General features: G+C 44.5%; 1 protein-coding gene across 1 annotated transcript in view; it reads left to right on the forward strand.

The window, feature by feature from the left end:
- syt1a (synaptotagmin Ia) overlaps window positions 1-22308 on the forward strand; it is a 634808-nt gene that overhangs the window by 569705 nt on the left and 42795 nt on the right. The window contains exon 4 of the mRNA XM_072269450.1: window positions 17614-17798. Coding sequence (XP_072125551.1) covers window positions 17614-17798 — 185 coding nt within the window. The remainder of the gene's footprint in view (window positions 1-17613; window positions 17799-22308) is intronic.

A 22308-nucleotide genomic window follows, 5' to 3' on the forward strand; every position in this document is an offset into this window, starting at 1 on the left:
GTTGCTTGTCCATCTCTGTTTTGTGAGGTTTTTCACTGATTCTATTGCATTTCTTTCTTTTTACCGTGAATGCCTGCAAGAAAATAAATCTCAGGGTGGTATATGGTGACATATATGTACTTTTGATAATAAATTTCTTTTGAACAAACAATTAGACACATGTACCTAATTCGCATCACAGAAGCATTTGGAAAGCCAGCCATCACTGACACACAGCATTATAAATATTTGCTTTCATCTAGTTTTACACTTCTGGCATCTGAGACAAGATTAAGCCAGCAACCATTGACATAACCGAAGTTTGGTAATATCGTAATGAAGTGTTGTTAACAGTATCATTTGAACTGACTAATCCATAGTGGCATAGCTAATTATGTTCACAAACCTGCCTTGTTTCTCTTTACATCATCGTTATGATTCTGAATCTCTGCTCCCTATGTTCTGTGCCTGTCCCTCTCTCAGACAAATTCTACCAGCCCTACAATGCTGCTCATACTCTGGTCTCCACCATTTCTAGCCTCCTGTGCATCTTCCAACAAATCTCAAGGGATAGTGTACTCTACAAAAGTCTTAAGCCCATATGTATCGCTAGGGTGTCTAAGACTTTTGCACAGTAATTTTACATATTGCACTGTCCTGCTGCTGCAAAAGAAAACAAATTTCATGGCATATGTGAGTGATGAAACATCTGATTCTGGCTTGGGCCTCAATTGTGGACTGAGAGTGGGAAGCGGGCAAAGAGAGGTAATTCATAGTTGGGAAGCAGGGAAGAGAGTGTGGAGGGAGCGGGAAGCACCAGAGAGAGTTCAGTAATGATCAATAAACCAATTGTTTGGAATCAAATGAATTTGCCTGGGGTCTTAGGGCTGGGTGAGTCCGCACCAGCGCCATCCATCCCCCCCACCAGCCCTGGCATTCCTCTGCTACATATCCCACACCCCTCCTGTGATGCTCCATCCTCGCCATTTGCAACATCTTCTGCACCCACCAGATTTACAAACTCGCTCTCCGCTCCACTTTGACAAATACAGTACTGTGCAAAAGTCAATAGACAATAGACAATAGGCAATAGGCAATAGGTGCAGGAATAGGTCATTCAGCCCTTCGAGCCAGCACCGCCATTCACTGTGATCATGGCTGATCATCCACAATCAGTACCCTTTTCCTGCCTTCTCCCCATATCTCTTCACTGCACTATCTTTAAGAGCTCTATCTAACTCTTTTTTGAAAGCATCCAGAGAATTGGCTTCCACTGCCTTCTGAGGCAGAGCATTCCACAGAACCACAACCCTCTGTGTGAAAAAGTTTTTCCTTAACTCCGTTCTAAATTGTCTACCCCTTATTCTTAAACTGTGGCCTCTGGTTCTGGACTCCCCCGCCCCCCCCCCCAACATCGGGAACATGTTTCCTGCCTCTAGCGTGTCCAATCCCTTAATAATCTTATATGGTTCAATCAGATCCCTTCTCATCCTTCTAAATTCCAGTGTATACAAGCCTAGTCGCTCCAATCTTTCAACATATGACAGTCCCGCCATCCTGGGAATTAACCTCGTGAACCTACGCTGCACTCCCTCAATAGCTAGAATGTCCTTCCTCAAAATTGGAGACCAAAACTGCACACAATACTCCAGGTGGGGTCTCACCAGGGCCCTGTACAACTGCAGAAGGAACTCTTTGCTCCTATACTCAACTCCCCTTGTTATGAAAGCCAGCATGCCATTAGCTTTCTTCACTGCCTGCTGTTCTGCATGCTTACTTTCAGTGACTGATGTACAAGAACACCTAGATCTCATTGTACTTCCCCTTTTCCTAACTTGACACCATTCAGATAGTAATCTGCCTTCCTGTTCTTGCCACCAAAGTGGATAACCTCACATTTATCCACATTAAACTGCATCTGCCCACTCACCCAGCCTGTCCAAGTCACCCTGCATTCTCATAACGTCCTCCTCACATTTCACACTGCCACCCAGCTTTGTGTCATCTGCAAATTTGCTAATGTTACTTTTAATCCCTTTATCTAAATCATTAATGTATATTGTAAATAGCTGCAGTCCCAGCACTGAGCCTTGCGGTACCCCACTAGTCACTAGCTGCCATTCTGAAAAGGACCCGTTAATCCGTACTCTTTGTTTGCTATCTGCCAACCAATTTTCTATTCATGTCAGTACCCTACCCCCAATACTATTTGCTCTAATTTTGCCCACTAACCTCCTATGGGGGACCTTATCAAAGGCTTTCTGAAAGTCCAGGTACACTACTTCCACTGACTTTCCCATGTCCATTTCCTTGGGCACCCTCACTATACATGTGCCTATGAGCTTTGCACAGTGCTGTATGCCAGTGAGAATAAACCTGATTCTGAATTTCCATCCCTTTGCCGTGGCATCGATCCAGAATCCCCTCACTGATCCAATGGACAACAAAGATTTTGTTTCCTGAATACGTTTGGGTGCATCGTATGGATTTTGGGCTGCTGATCATGGAAATCATCATGAAACTTCCCTATCACCATTTTTAATTACCCATATTTGTATTTTAATTCATAATCCAAGTCAATTAAAATGTTGCCCACGATGTAAGTGAAAAGTTTTCTCTCTTGTCCAGACATGCTGGGGCATGCTTAGGCATGGTGGACGCTGACGGGTTCTAGAGAGGATATAAAAGCATCACGAACATACCCTGCTATGAAATGTGTTTACATGTACATTGGTTTGTGATCACATTGATGTGCATGCTCTACGCACAGACCATATTGTGTGTACTCATTATAATAAAGTAATCGTATTTTCAGGAGTATTTGTAATAGCAAAATCTCTCACCAGTGTTGCTACAGCCGCGATACTTTCTGTTATATTCGCGGTGAGTATATGCTTAAGTCTTAAAGATGGAGCATGACTCCTCTTATTAAGAAAGCTTATGAGCTCTACTTTGAGTGTAAGATTGGCAACCAAGACAAAGCCTGGGCTCCTCACATTTGTTGCGCAAAATGCGCTGTGGATCTTAGAGCTTGGCTCAGAGGTATTCAGAAAGCAATACTGTTCGCTGTCCCAATGATATGGTGACAGCAGAAGGATTATGTGACAGACTGCTACTTCTCTCTGACCACTGAGTCTGGTTTCTCTGCTAGAAACAAGAAATCCATTGAATACTCCAATCTCCCTTCAGCCAGGAGACCTGTGCCGCATGAAAATAGACTTCTAATACCAAAGCCACTAGAGACATGGAGTCTTGAGGAGGCAAATGAAGACGACATGATGCATGAGCCAGGAATGGAAAAACAACACTGATACTGATACAGATTTTGAACCTTTTAGGTCTAGTGAGCCTCATCTGATAACTCAATCTGAGATAAATGATCTGGTCAGAGCTTTGGGTTTGTCAAAGGCAAAAGCAGAACTACTATGTTGTAGACAGCAAGGATGGAATTTGCTGTCACCAGGCACAAAAATTCCCATGAAGGATTTCAATATTTGAGACAGATGTTTCCCAGAATAACTGATACCAAGATGAAGTAAGGCATTTTTGTTGGTCTACAAATCAAACTAGTCATCGATGACAGGCAATTCAAAGCACTTCTAGTGGCACATGGAAGGCATTCAAGGATGTCGTGAAAACTACAGAGCACTGAACGACGTGCAGCTGGTTGACAACATGTTTCATGCACGAAGTGCAACATGTCACTAAAGATTAATTTTCAGCATTCCCATCTAGACTTCTTCCCTGCAAATCTTGGCACCGTCAGTGACGAGCATGGTGAAAGGTTTCACCAAGACATTGTGGTCATGGAGAAAAGGTATCAGGGCAACTGGAATCCATCAATGCTGGCTGGTTATTGTTGGACCCTTATGTGAAAAGCCTCAGACACTGAGTACAAATGAAAAACATCAGCAAGATATTTTTAGCTTGGTCGAGCTATTGTCAGCACCATTATACAATTAAACACATTATATTCAATAAAAGTTAATTTCTTGTGCAGTCTGAAATTATATTTGTGTTCAGCTTCAAGCAGTCTATCATAACCACAAAAAATTTCCGAGGAAGCAACAATTTCAAAAACAATTGCTGTCCAAAGTGACCATCCTACCAGTGGCTAGTTTGGCATTGACCAAGACCACTCCTCTCCTCATCAGAGTCCTGGTCCAAAAATGGACCAAAATGTAGGGCTCCAGCAGTGAAGTGGGGGAGACTTCCCTTGACATCAGGACAACAATAAATGGAGGTATATTGAAGTTCATTGATCCCCAGGAGGAAAGCACTCCAGCAGATGAAGCCAGACCTCCTATAAAGTGGGATTAGTGTGAGCTCACTCATCTCATCGCCTGGAGATAGCTGCTGGAATTTGGGCGGTGCAGTAGGTAATGTCGCGCTCTCACATCGCCAGAAACCCAGGTCAGAACCAGATCATACGTCATGAAATTTGTTGTTCAGTAGCAGCGGTACAGTGCAAGGTGTAAAACTATTAGTTACAAAAGTAGCTGTGTACATACATCTGTTGATGCTTCTGGACACATCTTTAGTGATGTTCCTGGAATCATCGAGTGTTTCGGGTCTTTCAACATCATACAACCTCCTCCAGGTGACCCAGCCAGGGCTGATCAGACCCCAGCTTGTGTCCAGATGGCCAGCTACTTATGACTCCATGGCTCCCCTCTTTTGAGCCACAGCCATCTTGAGGCCCTCTCTGCCGCATCGGTGGTACTGCGGATGGCTCTCCTCTTCCTCTCTCCCTCGATGCCCAAAATGCTGAAAGCTCTAACTAAAGAATGGGCTACGAATCCCCTACAACCAACCTCCACTAGGAGACACCTCGCTCTCCATCCAGCCTGCTGACAGTTGCTGACCAGTCCTGCGTACTTGGAGAGCTTCCTTTCAAAGGCCTCTTCCAAGCTATCTTCCCATGAGACTGTCAGCTCCAGCAGCACCACTTGGAAAGCACAAAAGACGGATAACAAGGTAGTGTTCCTGGGTTCATGAACTGATCAGAATCTGGTCGCAGAGGGGACGACTCTGTTCCAGGCTCTTTGAATGTGTGCCTTCAGGCTCCTGTACCTCCTCCCCAATGGTAGTGATGCGAAAAGGTCAGGTTCCAGATGGTGAGGGTCTTTAATGATGGATAGCATATGGGTGAAAGAAAAATGGAGAGCGATATGAGAGGGAAAGGTTAGATTGATCTTGGAATAGGTTAAAAGGCCAGTACAACATTGTGGTCTGAAGGGCCCGTACTGTACTGTTCTATGTTCTACAGTTCATCTTCTTGAGTTTGGTTGATTCAGTCTGTCTCACAGCTCCAGAAACCCAAGTCAGAATCAGGTTTATCATGAAATTTGTTGTTCTGCAGCTGTAGTACAGTGCAAAACATTTTTTAAAATTACTATAAGTTACTAAGAGACATCTGATAGCAGAGGAGAAGAAGCAGTTCCTGAATCTTTGATTGTTGCTCATGTACCTTCGCCCTGATGGTTTTGACGAGAAGAAAATGTGTCTAGAAGCCGTGTCGCTTGACTACTGCAGGGCTGCAGATCTGAGAGGGACACAATGGGAAGAGTCGTGGGAAAAACAGAATAGACAGGACAATGAAAGTTCTGTACAGTCAGTGTGAGGACTAGGCATTCAGCTAAAAGAAGATCCTCAAGTTGATGTACATATCAATGGAATATTCAGCCTAGGTGGTATGCAAAGCAAAGTTTTTCACCAAAATATGACATTAATAAACCAATTACCAATTATTACCTGAGTTATGAGCAAATTAGCATAAAAACGAAAAAAATGAATGCATGGCTCAGCAATTAAAGTCGAAGTAAAATTTATTATCAAAGTACGTATGTGTTAACCATATACTACCCTGAGATTAATTTTCTTGCAGGTATTCACAGGAAAATAAAGAAATACAATAGAACTTATGGGAAGACTCCACATAAACAATGACTGACAGACCACCAATGTGCAAAATAAGACAAATTGTACAAATAAAAAATGAATAATGCTGAGAACATGAGTTGTAGAGCCCTTGATAGTGAATCCATAACTTATGGAGTCAATTCAGAACTGAGGTGCAGGAAGATATCCACGCCAGTTCAGGAGCCTGATGGTTGTAGGGTGATAACTGTTCCTGAACCTGGTGGTATGGGACCTCAGACTCCTGTACCTCCTTCCTGATAGCAAGAGCTGATAAAAGATGGTAGGTAAGTTCGACACTTTGGCAATTCAAGTGCAACTATATACTTAAGACCATGAGATATAGGAGCAGAATTAGGCCATTTGGCCCATCGAGTCTGTTCCATCATTCAACCATGAATTTTATTTTAAATCCCATTTTCCCACCTTTCCCCGTAACCCTTAACCCCATTCATAGATGCTGTGAGAATCTCTGCCTCCACCACCCTGTGTCAATGTGTTCTGGTTTCCACTTTGTGAGAAGAATTCCACTTTAGATCCCCTCTGAATCTCCTATCCATTACTTAAACCTACACCTTCCAATCACAGCCTGCTATGCGGTGGGGGGGGGCAAACAAATTGTAAACACAAGAGATTCTGCAGGTGCTGGAGATCTTGAGCAACACACACATAATATACAGGCAGCATCTTTGGAGAGGAATAAACAGTCAATGTTTCGGGGTGGTGGCCTTCATCAGGACTGGAGAGGAAGGGGGCAGAAACCAGAGCAAGAAGGTGGGGCAGTGGGAGGAGTACAAGCTGGCAGGTGGCAGGTGAGACCAGGTGAGGGGCAAGTGGGATGATGTAAGAAGCTAGGAGGTGATAGGTGGAAGAGGTAACAGGCTGAAGAAGAAGGAATCTGGTTGGAGAGGACAGAGGATCATGGAAAAATGAAAGGAGGAGGGAAACTAGAGGGAGGTGATGGGCTGATGATGAGAAGAGAAGTTGTGTCTTCTTTTGAAAATGAATTATTTGTCAGTCTTTTTATATATATAATTTTTCATGAATTCTATTGTATTTCTTTAATTTCCTGTAAATGCCTACAAGAAAATGAATCCCAAGGTAGTATATTGTGACATATACATACTTTAGTAATTGATTCACTGTGAACTTTGACTTTGAATGCTTCGGGGTGAGTGCTGCGAAATGGGAATAGCAAGGAAGGGTACTTGATAGCTAGCACAGACACCAGGGACCTGTCTCTGTGCTTTGTGACTATGACCCTTTGAGATGACTCATCAGCACCCCCTAAGGAGCAATTATGGAAACACACTAAAAGCCAATTTTCCCAATGATCCCCGACCCTGAAAAGTGAACACATAACAACGTTCAAGTTCAAGATTGTTCAATGTCATTTCCAGTAGGCAAGTGTAAAGCAGAATGAAATAATTGTTATTCTAGATGTAGCACAAAACCATAATTGGATAAAGAACATAATAATTTTAAAAAACAATGAATATAAATACATAAGATATCATTTATACTGTACATAAATTGATTGTATGACCATAAAGTAACACTGGGCACAGGGGTGTCTGATAAAGCAGTGGTGGTGGGGTGGGTTAGTGGGCGGAGGTGTTGATGAGCTTTACTGCTTGGGGAAAGTCACTGTTTCTGAGTCTGGTGGTCCTGGCGTGGATGCTGCGTAGCCTCCTTCCTGATGGGAATGGGACTAACAGTCCATGAGCAGGGTGGGTGGGATCCTTTTCCAGCACCTTTCTGTATATACTGTATGTCCTCGATGGCAGGTAGGCTGGTGCTGGTGATGCATTGGGCAGTTTTGACTACCCGTTGGAAAATTAAACGATGTACACAACAGCCTCTGCCCCTGACACGGTCACGTTGGAATATTCAATGCCGGACAGTCCAATTGCCAGATCACCACTCAAACCACCGCATGAGATTCGTCATCAGCAGGGAACAGAGGGCAGCGTGGCTTCATTTCACTGACACATTGCCACTGGCAGCAGTAATATCTGTGCCTGTCTCTGTGGACATGTCTGTGTTTGGCTGCGTGTTTGTGTATATACAAGTAAGTTGTGTTTCTGTGTGTGTGTGTGTGTGTGTGGTCTATGGGTGTGCATTTCTGTATGTAATATGGGTGTATGTGATATGTGTGACATCTACATGTTTGTGTATGTATGTGATGCGGGTGTGTATGTTGGTGATTTTGTGTTTTATGAGCATATCTATATGTGTGTGTGTGTGTGAGTGTGTGTGTGTGTGTGTGTGTGTGTGTGTGTGTGTGTGTGTGAGTGTGAGTGAGAGAGAAATAGAAAGAGTGTGAGAGAGGAGGGAGCGAGAGAGAGGTCAAAGACAGACAGGAAAGAACAATGAGGGAGAGTGAGAGAGAGTGTGTGAGAGAGAGAGAGAGAGAGAGAGAATAAGTGAAAGCACATTTTACAACCTCAGGATATCCCTAGGTACAGCACAGTCAGTGACGCAGATTTGAGGAGGCTTTTCTGATGCAGTCTGCGCGTCTCCCTGCTGACTGCTGAACTGTGGCTGACACTCCCAGCCAGGACTGAGTGCGAAGGGAGATCTGCTTCACTGCATCTAGGGGTTCAGATGGTCTGACCTCTCAGAGATGGATTTTGAAGAAAGCCAGAGGCTTTAATGGCTGCTCAATCTTTATCCCTTTATCATTCAAATCCAATAAGATTATCAGTGTAACACACACCAAGTGTTGGAGGAACTCAGCAGGCCAGGCAGCATCTATGGAGAGGAATAAAGAGTTGTCATTTTGGGCCGACACCCTTCGTCAGTGGGAGTATTAGTTAGGGCTTGTTCTGAACATAGAACATACCACAGTACAGCACAGTACAGCACACTTCAGCCCATGGTATCTGCGCTGAACATGATATCAAATTAACCTACTCACACTTCCGGTCTAGATCGTGTACCTATTTAAAAGTCTCTCCAATGCCACGCCTGCATCTGCTTCCACCACTACCCCAGGCAGCCCCCCCCCCCCACCCCACCCCAGGGAATCGACATTCTTTGTGTAAAAACTCAGCCCAGACGTACAGTATCCCTTAAACTTTCCCCTCTCTGTTTAACTGCCTGCCCTTTAGTGTTTTACTTTGTTTATGAGACCACAAGATATTGGAGTAGAATTAAGCCATTCAGCCCATCAAATCACAGAGTCATAGTGAGAGTGTGGATTAAGCTACCAGTGCAAGTCATTGATGCAAGCTCGATTGCAACGTTTAAAAGTTTGGACAGATACTGTACATGGATGGGAGGGGTACACTCACAACATGCTGCAGGAACTCAGCAGGTCGGGCAGCATCCGTGGAAACGATCAGTTGGGGTCATCTATTGCATCCGGTGCTCCTGGTGCGGCCTCTTCTACATCGGTGAAACCCAACACAGATTGAGGGATTGCTTTGTCGAGCACCTCCGCTCCGTCTGCCAAAACAGACAGGATCTCCCAGTTGCCACCCACTTCAACTCTGTCTCATATTCCCATTCGGATATGTCCATACATGGGCTCCTCTACTGCCATGATGAGGCTAAACTCAGGTTGGAGGAGCAACACCTCATATACCATCTAGGTAGTCTCCAGCCCCTTGGTATGAACATTGAATTCTCCAACTTCCGGTAATTCCATCCCCCTCCCTTCCCCTATCCCAGTTTCACTCTGCCCCCTCCCCCAGCTGCCTACTACCTCCCTCATGGTTCCGCCTCCTTCTACTACCCATTGTGTTTTCCCCTATTCCTTCTTCATCTTTCCTGCCTATCACCTCCCTGCTTCCCGTCCCCCACCCCTTTATCTTTCCCCTTACTGGTTTTTCACCTGGAACCTACCAGCCTTCTCCTTCCCACCCTCCCCCCACCTTCTTTATAGGGCCTCTGCCCCTCCTTCTTCAGTCTTGACGAAGGGTTCCGGCCCGAAACGTCGACCGATCTTTTCCATGGATGCTGCCTGACCTGCTGAGTTCCTCCAGCATGTTGTGAGTGTTGCTTTGACCCCAGCATCTGCAGAGTATTTTGTGTTTACGATGGTAGGGGTATGGAGGGCTTGGTCCAGATGCAGGTTGATGGGACTAGGCAGTTTAAATGGTTCAGTGGGAACTAGATGGTCTGAAGGGCCTGTTTCTGTGTTGTATTTTACTATGACTCTTTAACTCTTCTCCACCATTCCATCATCGTTGATTTATTATCCCTCTGAAACCCAAATCCCCTGCCTTCTCCCTGTAATATTTGACACCCTAACTAATCACGAACTTATCAACCTCCACTTTAAATATATCCAATGACCTGTCCTCCACAGCCATCTGTGGCTATGGCAACTTGAGTGAACTAAAGCTTTTTGCCTTGGAGCGAAGGAGGATGACAGGTGACTTGCTTGAGGTGTATAAGACGATAAGAGGCATTGACAGAGTTGACAGTCAGAGACTTTTTCCTGGGTCTGAAATGGCAAATACAAGAGGGCATAATTTTAAGGTGATCGGAGGTAAGTTGGGGCGGTGGGGGGGATGTTGGATCTATGTATTTTTCACAGGGAATGGTGGGTGATTGGAACGCCCTGCCAGGGGTGGTGGTTAAGGCAGATACATTAAGGACATCTAAAAGAATCTTAGTTAGGTATTGTGTGTGGATGAAAGAAAACTGGAGGGCTATGTAGGAGGGGTTAGATCGACTTCAGAATAGGTTAAAAAGTTGGCACAAGATCGTGAACCAAAGAGCCTGTACTGTGCTATGTTTTAAGTTCTATTTCTACCCTGGGGAACGGTTCCGACTGTCTACCCTATCAATGCCTCTCATAATGTTATCAGCTTCTATCAGGTCTCCCCTCAGCCCCTGCCACTCCAAAGAAAACAACACAGGTTCGTCCAAACTCTTCTTTAGATCGTACCCTCTAATCCAGGCAGCATGCTGGTGAATCTCTTCTGCTCCCTCTCCAAAGCCGTCACTTCTTTTCTATAATGGAATGACCAAATCTGCAAACAGTACTCCAAGCACAGTCTAAGTTAAGTGTTATTCAGCTGCAACCAGACTTTGTTACTCTTATACTCAACACAACTAAATACACGGGCTATTATGACAGGCTGATGGAAACCAGTGCGTCTATTTTCTCAGGAGGCTGAAGAAGTTTGGCATGTCCACTTTGACCCTCAGCAGCTTTTATCGGTGCACCATGGAAAGCATCCTATCTGGATGAATCACTGCTTGGTGTGGCAACTGCTCTGCACGTGACTACAAGGAACTGCGGAGCGTTGTGGACACAAACCAGCACATTGTGGAAGCCAGCCTCCTCTCCATGGACTCTACCTGAACTTCTTGCACCCTTGATAATCGATGACCCCACCTGTCATGTTTTGTAACTTCAAATCATTAAACTAATTCAAAGGAAGACACGGGTGTCTGAAAATGTGGGTCTATCTTCATGTTTATTTTAAATGAGGTGCACACATCATGTGATAGCATAATTACATATGCAATTCACATATTTATACAAATAACCTGAAATGAATTGTTTATAAGAACAAGAATGATTAATGGACATATGTACATATAAGATTAATCAAACATTACTTAAATATTAAATACACAACACTCCTTCCTGTTTCGCTATAAACTTCAACTCAAAAGAGAATGCATCTCAACACTGTGTATTATATAATACAACACTATATACTGACATTCACAGCGTAGTAAATTTTAAATTGCCCCATTCAGGCCTAAAGATTTAATTGTTGTGGAGGATTTCTTACTCTTGTGGGATCACATCTTTCCTGACAAGGGAGACTTGTGGCTGTGAAAACAATCTCAGGTTCCAGGACTTTCTCCATGGTGGATGTCAGAGTTGACTCTGAGACTGCAGGAAGTGGTTCTCACCTTTCTCCTCATTCCTTTTCCTCCTTCTAGATCTTGGGATCTTGATCTTAATATTCTCTTATTAATCCTTCTGTTGATCCCCTTATGATCTGATCTTGGTTTCCTCATCCATAACATGATCTACCGCATTCTCTGATTTGAATCTCCATTGACTCTTTTCTTTTTGACCGTTCATTCGTCCAGCTGGGCTTTGGTCTTTGCATCTACTTTTACAAGCAGCTTTTTGTCTCCCACTTGAGGTTCATGTAATAACCTTAATGCACCCAGAGTAGATTCTTGTTCTCTATACTCACAAAAAACAAATGCTTGCAACTTTCCTGAAGTTTGTTGAACCTCTTCCAGCTTAAAATATAGCCACATTTCGCAAGTAACTGTCTGATTTACACATCAGAAGCTTTCTCAGATATGTTGCCTACAAAAACTGTTGTAGCCGGAACCACTGATTTTGTCACTTTCACAATCCTGCTGAGCAGCATGGTCCTTCCTTGGTCCAATATACCTTCCAACCAGAGGCACAGGGGTTGCCACTGATGCCTGTTTACCCTCTGTTGGGGAACTGTTCATGATGTGCAGCGTGGAGTGTACACATCATCCCATACCTTTCTTCATTTGCTTTCGGGTGGCTTCATTACAGGGGACATGGCATGCAATAACTGGATGGATCTCCAAACAAGTTGTAATTGTCTGAGCCAATCACATCCCCACAATGCTGGTCCTTCTGTTTTTACCATACACAAGCTCAATGTGACCTGTTGGTTGTTGAATTTCACTGTTACGAATGTCATTCCCACAGGAGTTGTCTTTTCTCCAGTGCAAGTTCTTAATGAATATATGCAGGCTTCAGTTTAGTATCTTTGAAATGCCATTCCAACTCATTTTGTGGAATGACTGAAACCACTGAACCAGTGTCTAATTCCATTTTAATTAAGTTGCCATTCACTTCTGGTGTAAGCTTGCCTACTGTTAATTTTCACAATGTAAATCTTAAGGCTGCACGGTCCTGTGTCACTCTCATCATTATCAGATTTTTTCATCAACAGCATGCAGATTAGTGCTCTTCTTGAAACTGTACAATCTATTTATTGTTGTTTGCCTGAAATGCTCTTTGCATGTGTCCTACTTTGTTGTATCTTCTGCAAGTTTCACCGTTAAATCTGTATTTGTTAGGTGAATGTGAGCTCCTGTCACAACGGTAACACAATTTGTGCAGCCAGGCTGCTTTCTGTTTACATGCTGCAACTTCCTTCACACTCAGTTTCATTCCTGACTTCAACTCAACTGCGCCTCTGTCTGTAGTTTCCATTGAAACAGAGATTTCAACGCTCTTTTAAATGTGAGTTGTGCTTCATTTAGCAGCCACTTTTGAATGCTTTCTTGTAAGATTCCACAAACGAAACGATCCCTCAGTACATCATTAATCTCATTCCTGAATTGACAATGCTCAGACAACCTCTCCAACTCAGCCCTGTACACTCAATGAACTCCCGTTCTTTTTGATACCACTTATAAAACCTAAAGCTTTCTGCAGTCAGCAATGGTTTCACAATAGCAGCAAAGGTCATATCTGCTGGTTCGGTTGGAGCAGTTAAACTTTGAAGCAAACTACGCCTTTAAACCCAAAGTACTCAGTAAAATTGGTACTCATTTCTCATTGGCTATTTCATTTGCTTCAAGATACTGTTGTATTAGCTCAGAATATAAAATCCAGTTATCTGTTGTGTAGTCAATTGTGTCCATCTTTCCAGTTATTTCTGCTCTTTTTCTTATGATTATCACCATGTTCAGCAGAACAACATAAGCAACAGCAACAATAACAAAACAATTCAACAACAGAAAAACAAGCCTCTTACCTCCCATCCACCACACATACAGACAGTCGTCCAACTCCAAGACAGGCCTCTAGTCTCTTGTCTCTGGACTTCGATAATCTAACTTTGACTTCTGGACTTCTGATCTGCGTTCGGGCTTTGATCTTCGCACCACAGAGAAAAGCCACAGCTTGCTCAGCCTGTCTTCATAAGACATGTTCTCTAATGCAGGCAGCATTTTGGTAAATCTCCTCTGCACCCTCTCTAAAGCTTCCACATGCTAATCCATGCTAACCCTCAGGGAATTCAACAGCGGAACTGTGATTGCAGTGCATTGAGGAATTATCTTAAGTTAGGAAATAAAAAAGAAGGTAAGTTATTTATAAAATAGAACATAGACCACTACAGAACAGTACAGGCACTCCAGCCAATGACGTTGTGCCAACCTCTTAAACTATACGCTAAGATTAATCTAGATCTATATGGAAAACCAAGGTCACCAATGTCCACATCGGCTATGGTACCTAGACAGACAGAAAATTAATCTGTGACAAGACACCTAGGTGAGGATGATCAGGACCCAAGTACTGCAGTATCCAAGACTAGAATTGAGATGCAATATGAGACTAAAACAAGAACAGGGTACTAAACTAGATACTAGATGATAATTCAAGTCGAGCTGATGATTGAGCACCAAACCTCAGTTCAAGTGCTCTTTAAATATTAAGACCTTGGCACCAACACATGCCTGCCAATTAGCAGGATGGGCCTGAATCTTTAAAGGGGGCCATGCCAGTTATCCATATTCATGAGAGTTACAGCATCTAAACCCCGGAGGCTGGCATGGTTGGGTGCATGTCGTAACAGGACCCCCTCCCCTACAGCTGACTCCTGACGGCCCTGGTTGCTTGGAGAGACAATGATGGTAGTCATGGATGAGCACCAGATCTAAGACGTCCCTTTCCAGAACCCAGCACTGTTTCTTGGGTCTGAATCCCTCCCAGTCCACACAGAACTGACGAACACCCCAATCTAGCACTCTTTTTACAGTGAAAACCTGTTTCCCATCAACAAACCTGGGTGGTGGTGGGACTGCTGGGGGTGGGACCGAAGGACTGGTGTTCACGGGTTTCAATTTGGAAATGAGGAAAGTGGGATTGATCGTGAGGGTCTTGGGGAGCTGCAAGGTGTAAGTCACCAGGTTTACTTTCTTGAGAACCTTGAAAGGCATGAACTTTAATGCCAATTTTCTAGACTCCACCTGGAGCGACAAATCCTGAGTAGGCAGCCAGATCTGTTGTCCAGGTTGCAAAGCTGGTGCTTGTCTTCTCTTGTAGTTAACCTTTATTTCAGCTTTCTGGGCAGAGGCCAACAAAATCTCCTTTGCCCTAGTCCATTTCTCACTGCAGCGTAGGACGAGATCTTCAGCTTCAGGAACTTCAATCTTGGCCTCCTGCTCAGGGAAGAGTGGCAGAGAATACCCAAACTGACATTTGAACAGAGACATTCCACATATCGAATGCTGTAAAGTATTGTGGATAATCTCTCCCCACATCAAATGGTCACTCCACTCGCCTGGTCTTCCAGAGGCCAGGCATCTTAGGGTTCATTCCATATCCTGGTTCACCCACTCCGCCTGGCCATTGGACTGCGGGTGAAAGACACGCTGTTGCCCCAATCAGCGTACAGAATGCCCTCCAAAAATGTGATGTGAATTGAGGGCCGCGATCCAACGCAATGTCCACCAGAAATCCGTGGATCCTGAAGACCTGGAGTAGGACTTATCCCTGAAAGCAGCCAAAGTGCTACACCTGCCCATTCATCTCCCCCATCACCTCCATCGAGGGCCCCAAACAGTCGTTCCAGATGAGGCGACACTTCACTTGTGAATCTGCTGACATCTATATCCATTGTATCTGGTGCGCCCAATGCCACTCCCTCTACACTGGTGAGACCCGTCGTAAATTAGGGAGCAACTCCATTCCATCCAGCAAAAGCGGAACTTCCCAGTGGCCCAGTGTTTTAATTCCATTCCCTTTCCCATTCCGATGTGTCTACCCATGGTATCCTCGTGTGCCACGATGAGGTCACCCTCAAGGTGAAAGAGCAACTCCTTGTATTCCGTCTGGGTAGTCTCCAACCTGATGGCATGAATATCAATTTCTCCTTCCAGTAAAATATTCCCTCCCCCTCCCCTTTCCTTCTATTCCCCATTCACCTCCCTCCTCCGGTGCCCCTCCTCCTTCCCATTCTCCTATGGTCCCCTCTCCACTCCTATCAGACTCTTTCCACTCCAGCCTTTCTTTCCTATCAGATTTCTTCCTTTCCCACACACCTGGCTTCACCTATCACAGTCTAGCTATCCTCCTTGGCAGTGTGGTGGATCAGAGGGATCTTGGGGTCCGAGTCCATAGGACACTCAAAGCTGCTACACAGGTTGACTCTGTGGTTAAGAAGGCATATGGTGCATTGGCCTTCATCAATCGTGGGATTGAGTTTAAGAGCCGAGAGGTAATGTTGCAGCTATATAGGACCCTGGTCAGACCCCACTTGGAGTACTGTGCTCAGTTCTGGTCACCTCGCTACAGGAAGGATGTGGAAACCATAGAAAGGGTGCAGAGGAGATTTACAAAGATGCTGCCTAGATTGGGGAGCATGCCTTACGAGAATAGGTTGAGTGAACTTGCTCTTTTCTTCTCGGAGCAACAGAGAATGTGAGGTGACCTGATAGAGGTGTATAAGATGATGAGAGGCATTGATCATGTGGATAGTCAGAGGCTTTTTCCCAGGTATGAAGTGGCTAGCACGAGAAGGCACAGTTTTTAAGGTGCTTGGAAGTAGGTACAGAGGAGATGTCCGGGGTAAGTTTTTTACGCAGGGAGTGGTGAGTGCGTGGAATGGGCTGCTGGTGACAGTGGTGGAGGTGGATACAATAGGGTCCTTTAAGAGACTCCTGGACAGGTACATGGAGCTCAGAAAAATAGAGGGCTATGGGTAACCCTAGGTTATTTCTAATGTACATAGAATATAGAATAGTACAGCACAGTACAGGCCCTTCAGCCCACAATGTTGTGCTGACCCTTAAACCCCACCTCCTATATAACCCCCCTCAACCTTAAATTCCTCCATATACCTGTCTAGTAGTCTCTTAAATTTCACTAGTGTATCTGACTCCACCACTGACTCAGGCAGTGCATTCCACGGACCAACCACTCTCTGAGTAAAAAACCTTCCTTTAATATCCCCCTTGAACTTCCCACCCCTTACCTCAAAGCCATGTCCTCTTGTATTGAGCAGTGGTGCCCTGGGGAAGAGGCACTGGCTGTCCACTCTATCTATTCCTCTTAATATCTTGTATACCTCTATCATGTCTCCTCCTATCCTCCTTCTCTCCGAAGAGTAAAGCCCCAGCTCCCTTAATCTCTGATCATAATGCATACTCTCTAAACCAGGCAGCACCCTGGTTTAGAGAGTATATAAGGACATGTTTGGCACAGCTTTGTGGGCCAAAGGGCCTGTATTATGTTGTAGGTTTTCTGTGTTTCTATGTTTCTTCCCCCCTCCCCCCCCCACCACCTTTTTACTCTGGCATCTTTCCCCTTCTTTCCAGTCCTGCAAAAGGGTCTTAGTCCGAAACATCAACTGTTTGTACGTTTCCAATGATGCTGCCTGACCTGCCGAGTTCCTCCAGCATTTTGTGTGCGTTGCTCTGTACTGTACTGTATTGTTCTTTGTTCTATGCTCACCTGGAGGAAACCCATGTGATCACAGGGAGAATGTACAAGTTCCCTACAGCCAGCAGCAGGAATTGAACCGCGGTTGGTGATCACTGGTTCCCTAAAGTGATTCTGCTAACCAGTATGCTATATAATGGTCAGTTTATATTTGGTGAGTTGAAGGACTTTTTTCCATGCTGTGTGACTCTATAACCATGCAATGTTAACTCTTAATCTGTTGTTCCAACAAAAAGGCCAGTCCTGTCCCTTCTGACGCGGGATGTGATCCTGTGGGCATTTCATTGCAGTACCTCCCTGGGCACTGGTTGCTATTGCCATTGTCGCCGTGTTACTGGTCCTCACTTGCTGCTTCTGCGTCTGCAAGAAATGCCTGTTGAAGAAGAAGAACAAGAAGAAGGGAAAAGAAAAGGGAGGAAAGAATGCCATGACCATGAAAGACGTGAAGGAGATGGGGAAGTCTGGCAAAGACCAGGTAATGTAGAACAAATCCCAGGAACTGTTTGTCTGAGATATAGAGGAATATTTACCCTGTGATTGTTAAACTGCACACTTTGATATCTTTTTGAACATTTCTGTACAAAATTATGGGAGTTATAGGGTATATATTAGGGTAAATACAAACAGGTCTTTTCTACATTGATTAGGTGAGGCTAGAACTAGATGTCATAGGTTAAGGATGAAAGGTGAAATGTTTAAGGGGAACCTGAGAGGGTGGTGAGAGTGTGGAATGAACTGCCAGTGGATGTGGTGGATGAGGGTCCGGTTTCGAAGTTGAAGCGAAATTCAGACAGGTACATGGATGGGAGAGACATGGAGGGCTATGATCTAGACACTGGTCTATGGAACAAGGCAGAATAATTGTTTGGCATAGACTAGATGAGCCAAAGGACCTGTTTCTGTGCAATAATGTTCTATGACTCTATACTTAATTAGAATCGTTAATTGTCTTTAGTTGATGCCAGTGGTGACCCATTCAACTGTGAGATCATACAACTTAAACTGGGAATCACTTGGCTAAATCCTGGGATGAGAGTCTTATCCTAACACAAGCGACTAAAGAATTGGATCTTTCTTCTGTTGAGTTTAGAAGCATGAAGTTGCCCTTTATTTACTTACTTAGAGGCACAGAGGGTAACAGGCCCCTCCGGCCTAACAAGCCCAAGCCACCCTAGAACATTCATGTGACCATTGGACATAGAGCATATAGATAGAACAATGCAGCCCACTACAGGCCAGTCGGCCCATGATGACATGCCAACATGTCTAACCTACTGTAAGATCAATCTAACCCTTCCCTACCACAAAACCGTCCAAGTTTCTATCATCCATTTTCCGATTCAGATTTATTTATCACATGTACATCAAAACATGCAGTGAAATGTGTTGGTTGCATTAACAACCATCACAACCTCGGGATGTGCCGGGGGCAGCCCGCAAGTGTTGCCACACTTTCTGCCACCAACATAACGTGTACACAATGCTCGGCAGAACAACACAGAGCACAACATAACGTGTACACAATGCTCGGCAGAACAACACAGAGCACAACATAACAGGACACAGCAAGTGACAAAACAAGTCCCCACATATCCATGTCCCTATCTAAGAATTTCTTAAAATGTCCATAATATATCTGCCTCTATCACCACCCTTGGCAATACATTCCATACCCTCATCACTCTGTGAAAAGAACCTGTGTCTGACATCTCCCAATACTTTCCTCCAACCATCTTAAAATTATGTCCCTTATATTAGCTATTTCCACCCTGGGAAAAAGTCTCTGGCTGTCCACTTTATCTATGTTTCTTATCATCTTGCATGCCTCTGTCAAGTTCCAAGTTCAAGTTTAATTATCATTCAACCATACATGAATACCCAAACAGTTCAAAGTTCAAAATAAAGATTTGTTATCAGAGTACCTACATGTCACCACATACAACCAACCCTGAGATTCTTGTTCTGCAGGCATTCTTAACAAATCTATGGAACAGTAACTGTAAACTATAAACATCAGGAGCTGTTAACTGTAAGCAAACTATGCAAATGAATACATAAATAATAACCATGAAATAACCATATAACAGAATCCTTAAATGAGTGTAGTGATCCCCTTTTGTTCAAGAACCTGGTGGTTATGAGGTAGTGACTGCTCTTGAACCTGGTGGTGCGAGTGCTGAGGCTCCTGCACCTTCCACCAGATGGCAGCAGTGAGAAAAGAGCATGGCCTGGGTGGTAAGGATCTTTGATGACGGATGCTGCTTTTCTATGGCAACGTTTCATGTAGATGTGCTCAATGGTTGGGAGGGTTTTACCAAAACACATTACCAACAGTCATATGTAGCTCAAGACACATGTAAATAGCAGTAAACATACAGTCACATGACAAATATATAACATAGCCCAAGTCACTGAGTCCATGGATGTTCTCTGCAGTCTGCAGATGAATACAATCCAGATTGTCTTCCAGAGATCGAACACTGGAAGGCAGCACTGATGCCAGCATAGACACCGCACCACACCACCTCCAGAATCACCTCTCCTGGATGGCTCCAACTGGAAGCACTGTGGCATGAGGCCTGGTCCACACTACAACAGAGGACACACAACTCCTGGTCCACACTGCAACAGAGGACACACAACTCCTGGTCCACACTACAACAGAGGACACACAACTCCTGGTCCACACTACAACAGAGGACACACAACTCCTGGTCCACACTACAACAGAGGACACACAACTCCTGGTCCACACTACAACAGAGGACACACAACTCCTGGTCCACACTACAACAGAGGACACACAACTCCCCTGCTGTCGGTCCCACCAATAAACCAATGGACCGGACTTGCAGCATTCCACATTACCAATGTCCAACAGGGTCTTGCAATCTCAAGAAAAATGACTAGGACAACCACTCACTATTAGACTTCACACCACCTTCATGCACCGACTCTGATGCCCCTCTATAGCAGGGAGTGACATAGTCCGGCTCCCCTGCCAACAAGCAACTCGCTGTTGTGGTAGACCCACAGTACTCGAACTTCTTAATGTCCCGCAGTGTCTTGTGATAGTAAACAGGACAATAACACCTTTGGTTAGTCCCGTAGGTGTCACCTCTAAAGAGCTAACTCTTATCTTCCTTCACTGCAAAGAGAAATGCCCTAGTTTGCTCAACCTATCCTCATAAGACATGCTCTCGAATCCAGGCAGCATCCTGGTAAATCACCTCTGCACCCTCTCTAAAACTTCTACATCGTTTCTATAATGAGGGGACCAGAACTGAAGACAATATTCCCATATAGTTATAAAGTAATTGGTTAGTTAGTTAAGCCCATCACCCCTATTGAGGCCATCACCCACCAACAGGAGCTCACCAAGTCCTCTGTCCTGGGCCAGTCTTTCAAGCTGTCCTTGGGTGTAGCCCATCCTCTTGGTGTCAGCTCTAGGCAATAATCCTTCCTCTCCTAGGGATGAGGTTTTTGGCGTTTCTGTAGCCAAATAATCCTTCCTCTCCTGGGGATGAGGTTTCTGGCGTTTCTGTAGCACTGGGTTTTTACGGAATGTGGATGCAATCCCCATGCCCAATCCTCTTTTCCAAGCTGGGCTTAGGGTCTGGTTTAGGGCCGTCCACGGCGTAGTGTTACGGAATTATACCACATAGAAATGAGTCTTTTACCCCGACTCATCCATGTCAACCAAGATGCCCATTTGATCTAGTCTTATTTTCCTGCATTTGGCCCATATCCCTCTAAACTTTTCATATCCATGTACCTGACCAAGTGTGTTAGAAATGTTGTTATTGTACCTGCCCCAACCACTTCCTCTGGCAGCTCATTCCATACTGACCACTCTCTGGATGCAGAAGTTGCCCCTGAGGTACCTTTCAGACCTTTCCCCTCCCACCTTAAATGATGCCCCCTAGTTTTAGACCCTTTTTCCCTGAGAAAAAGGCTGTGCACATTCACCCAATGATCTTATGTACCTCCGTAAGATCACCCCTCTGTCTCGGACATTCCAAGGAATAAACACTGATCTCTCTACAACTCAGGTCCGTGAGTCCTGACCATATCCTTGTAAATCAATCTTTCCAGTTTAACCACATCTTTCCTTTAAGAAGTTGACCAAAGTGGCATGTGGTACTTCAACTGCGACCCCATTAATGACTTAGACAACTGCAGCATAATATCCCCTGTCTTGTACTCGATGCCATCTCTAATGAAGAGAAGTGAAGCTGAAGGTGACTGACGAAGGTGCAACTTACACAAATTACTGGAGAAACTCAGTAGGTCAGGCAGTATCTATGGAGGAGAATAAACAACCTAGATTTCAGGTCAAGACCCTTCATCAGGACTGGAGAGGAAAGGTGAAGAAGCAAGAATGAGAAGGTGGAGGGAGGAGGAGGAGGAGGAGGAAAAGGTGCCAGGTGATAGGTGAGAGGGAAGGTGGGTGAGTGGGGGAGGGGTTAAAGTAAGAAGCTGAGAGGTGACTGGTGGAAGAGGTAAAGGGCTAAAGAAGAAGGAACCTGATAGGAGAGGAGAGTGGACCATGGGAGAAAGGGAAGGAAACAGGACGGACAGGTGAGGAGAAGAGAAGGAGTAAGAGGGAAGCCAGAATGGGGAATTGCAAAAGAAGGAAGGAAGAAGGGGAGAAATTACTGAAAGTTAGAGAAATCAATGTTCATGTGTTACTGATGAAGGTGTTGCACATATCCCATTCTCTTCAAACTCAGCGAGTTCATTGGAAGATTTATTATACCAAAGTAACATGTAAAATACTTAAATATAAATATTCTGGAGGATTAGTAGGAGTGGTATCCAGTAGTCTAGAATATCTGCTCATTTAGGTTCACCAACATGCTAAGTGTTACCAGATTATCAGAGTTTTACTGTATCACACAAACCCCACCTGAGTGCTCTGCACAACGCTATGTGATAGCAACTTCACGGAGGCGATGCACTTGTCAGCGAGTTGCTTCCAATTC

Source organism: Mobula birostris, chromosome 9, assembly GCF_030028105.1.
Source record: "Mobula birostris isolate sMobBir1 chromosome 9, sMobBir1.hap1, whole genome shotgun sequence".
Taxonomy (NCBI): Eukaryota; Metazoa; Chordata; class Chondrichthyes; order Myliobatiformes; family Myliobatidae; genus Mobula; species Mobula birostris.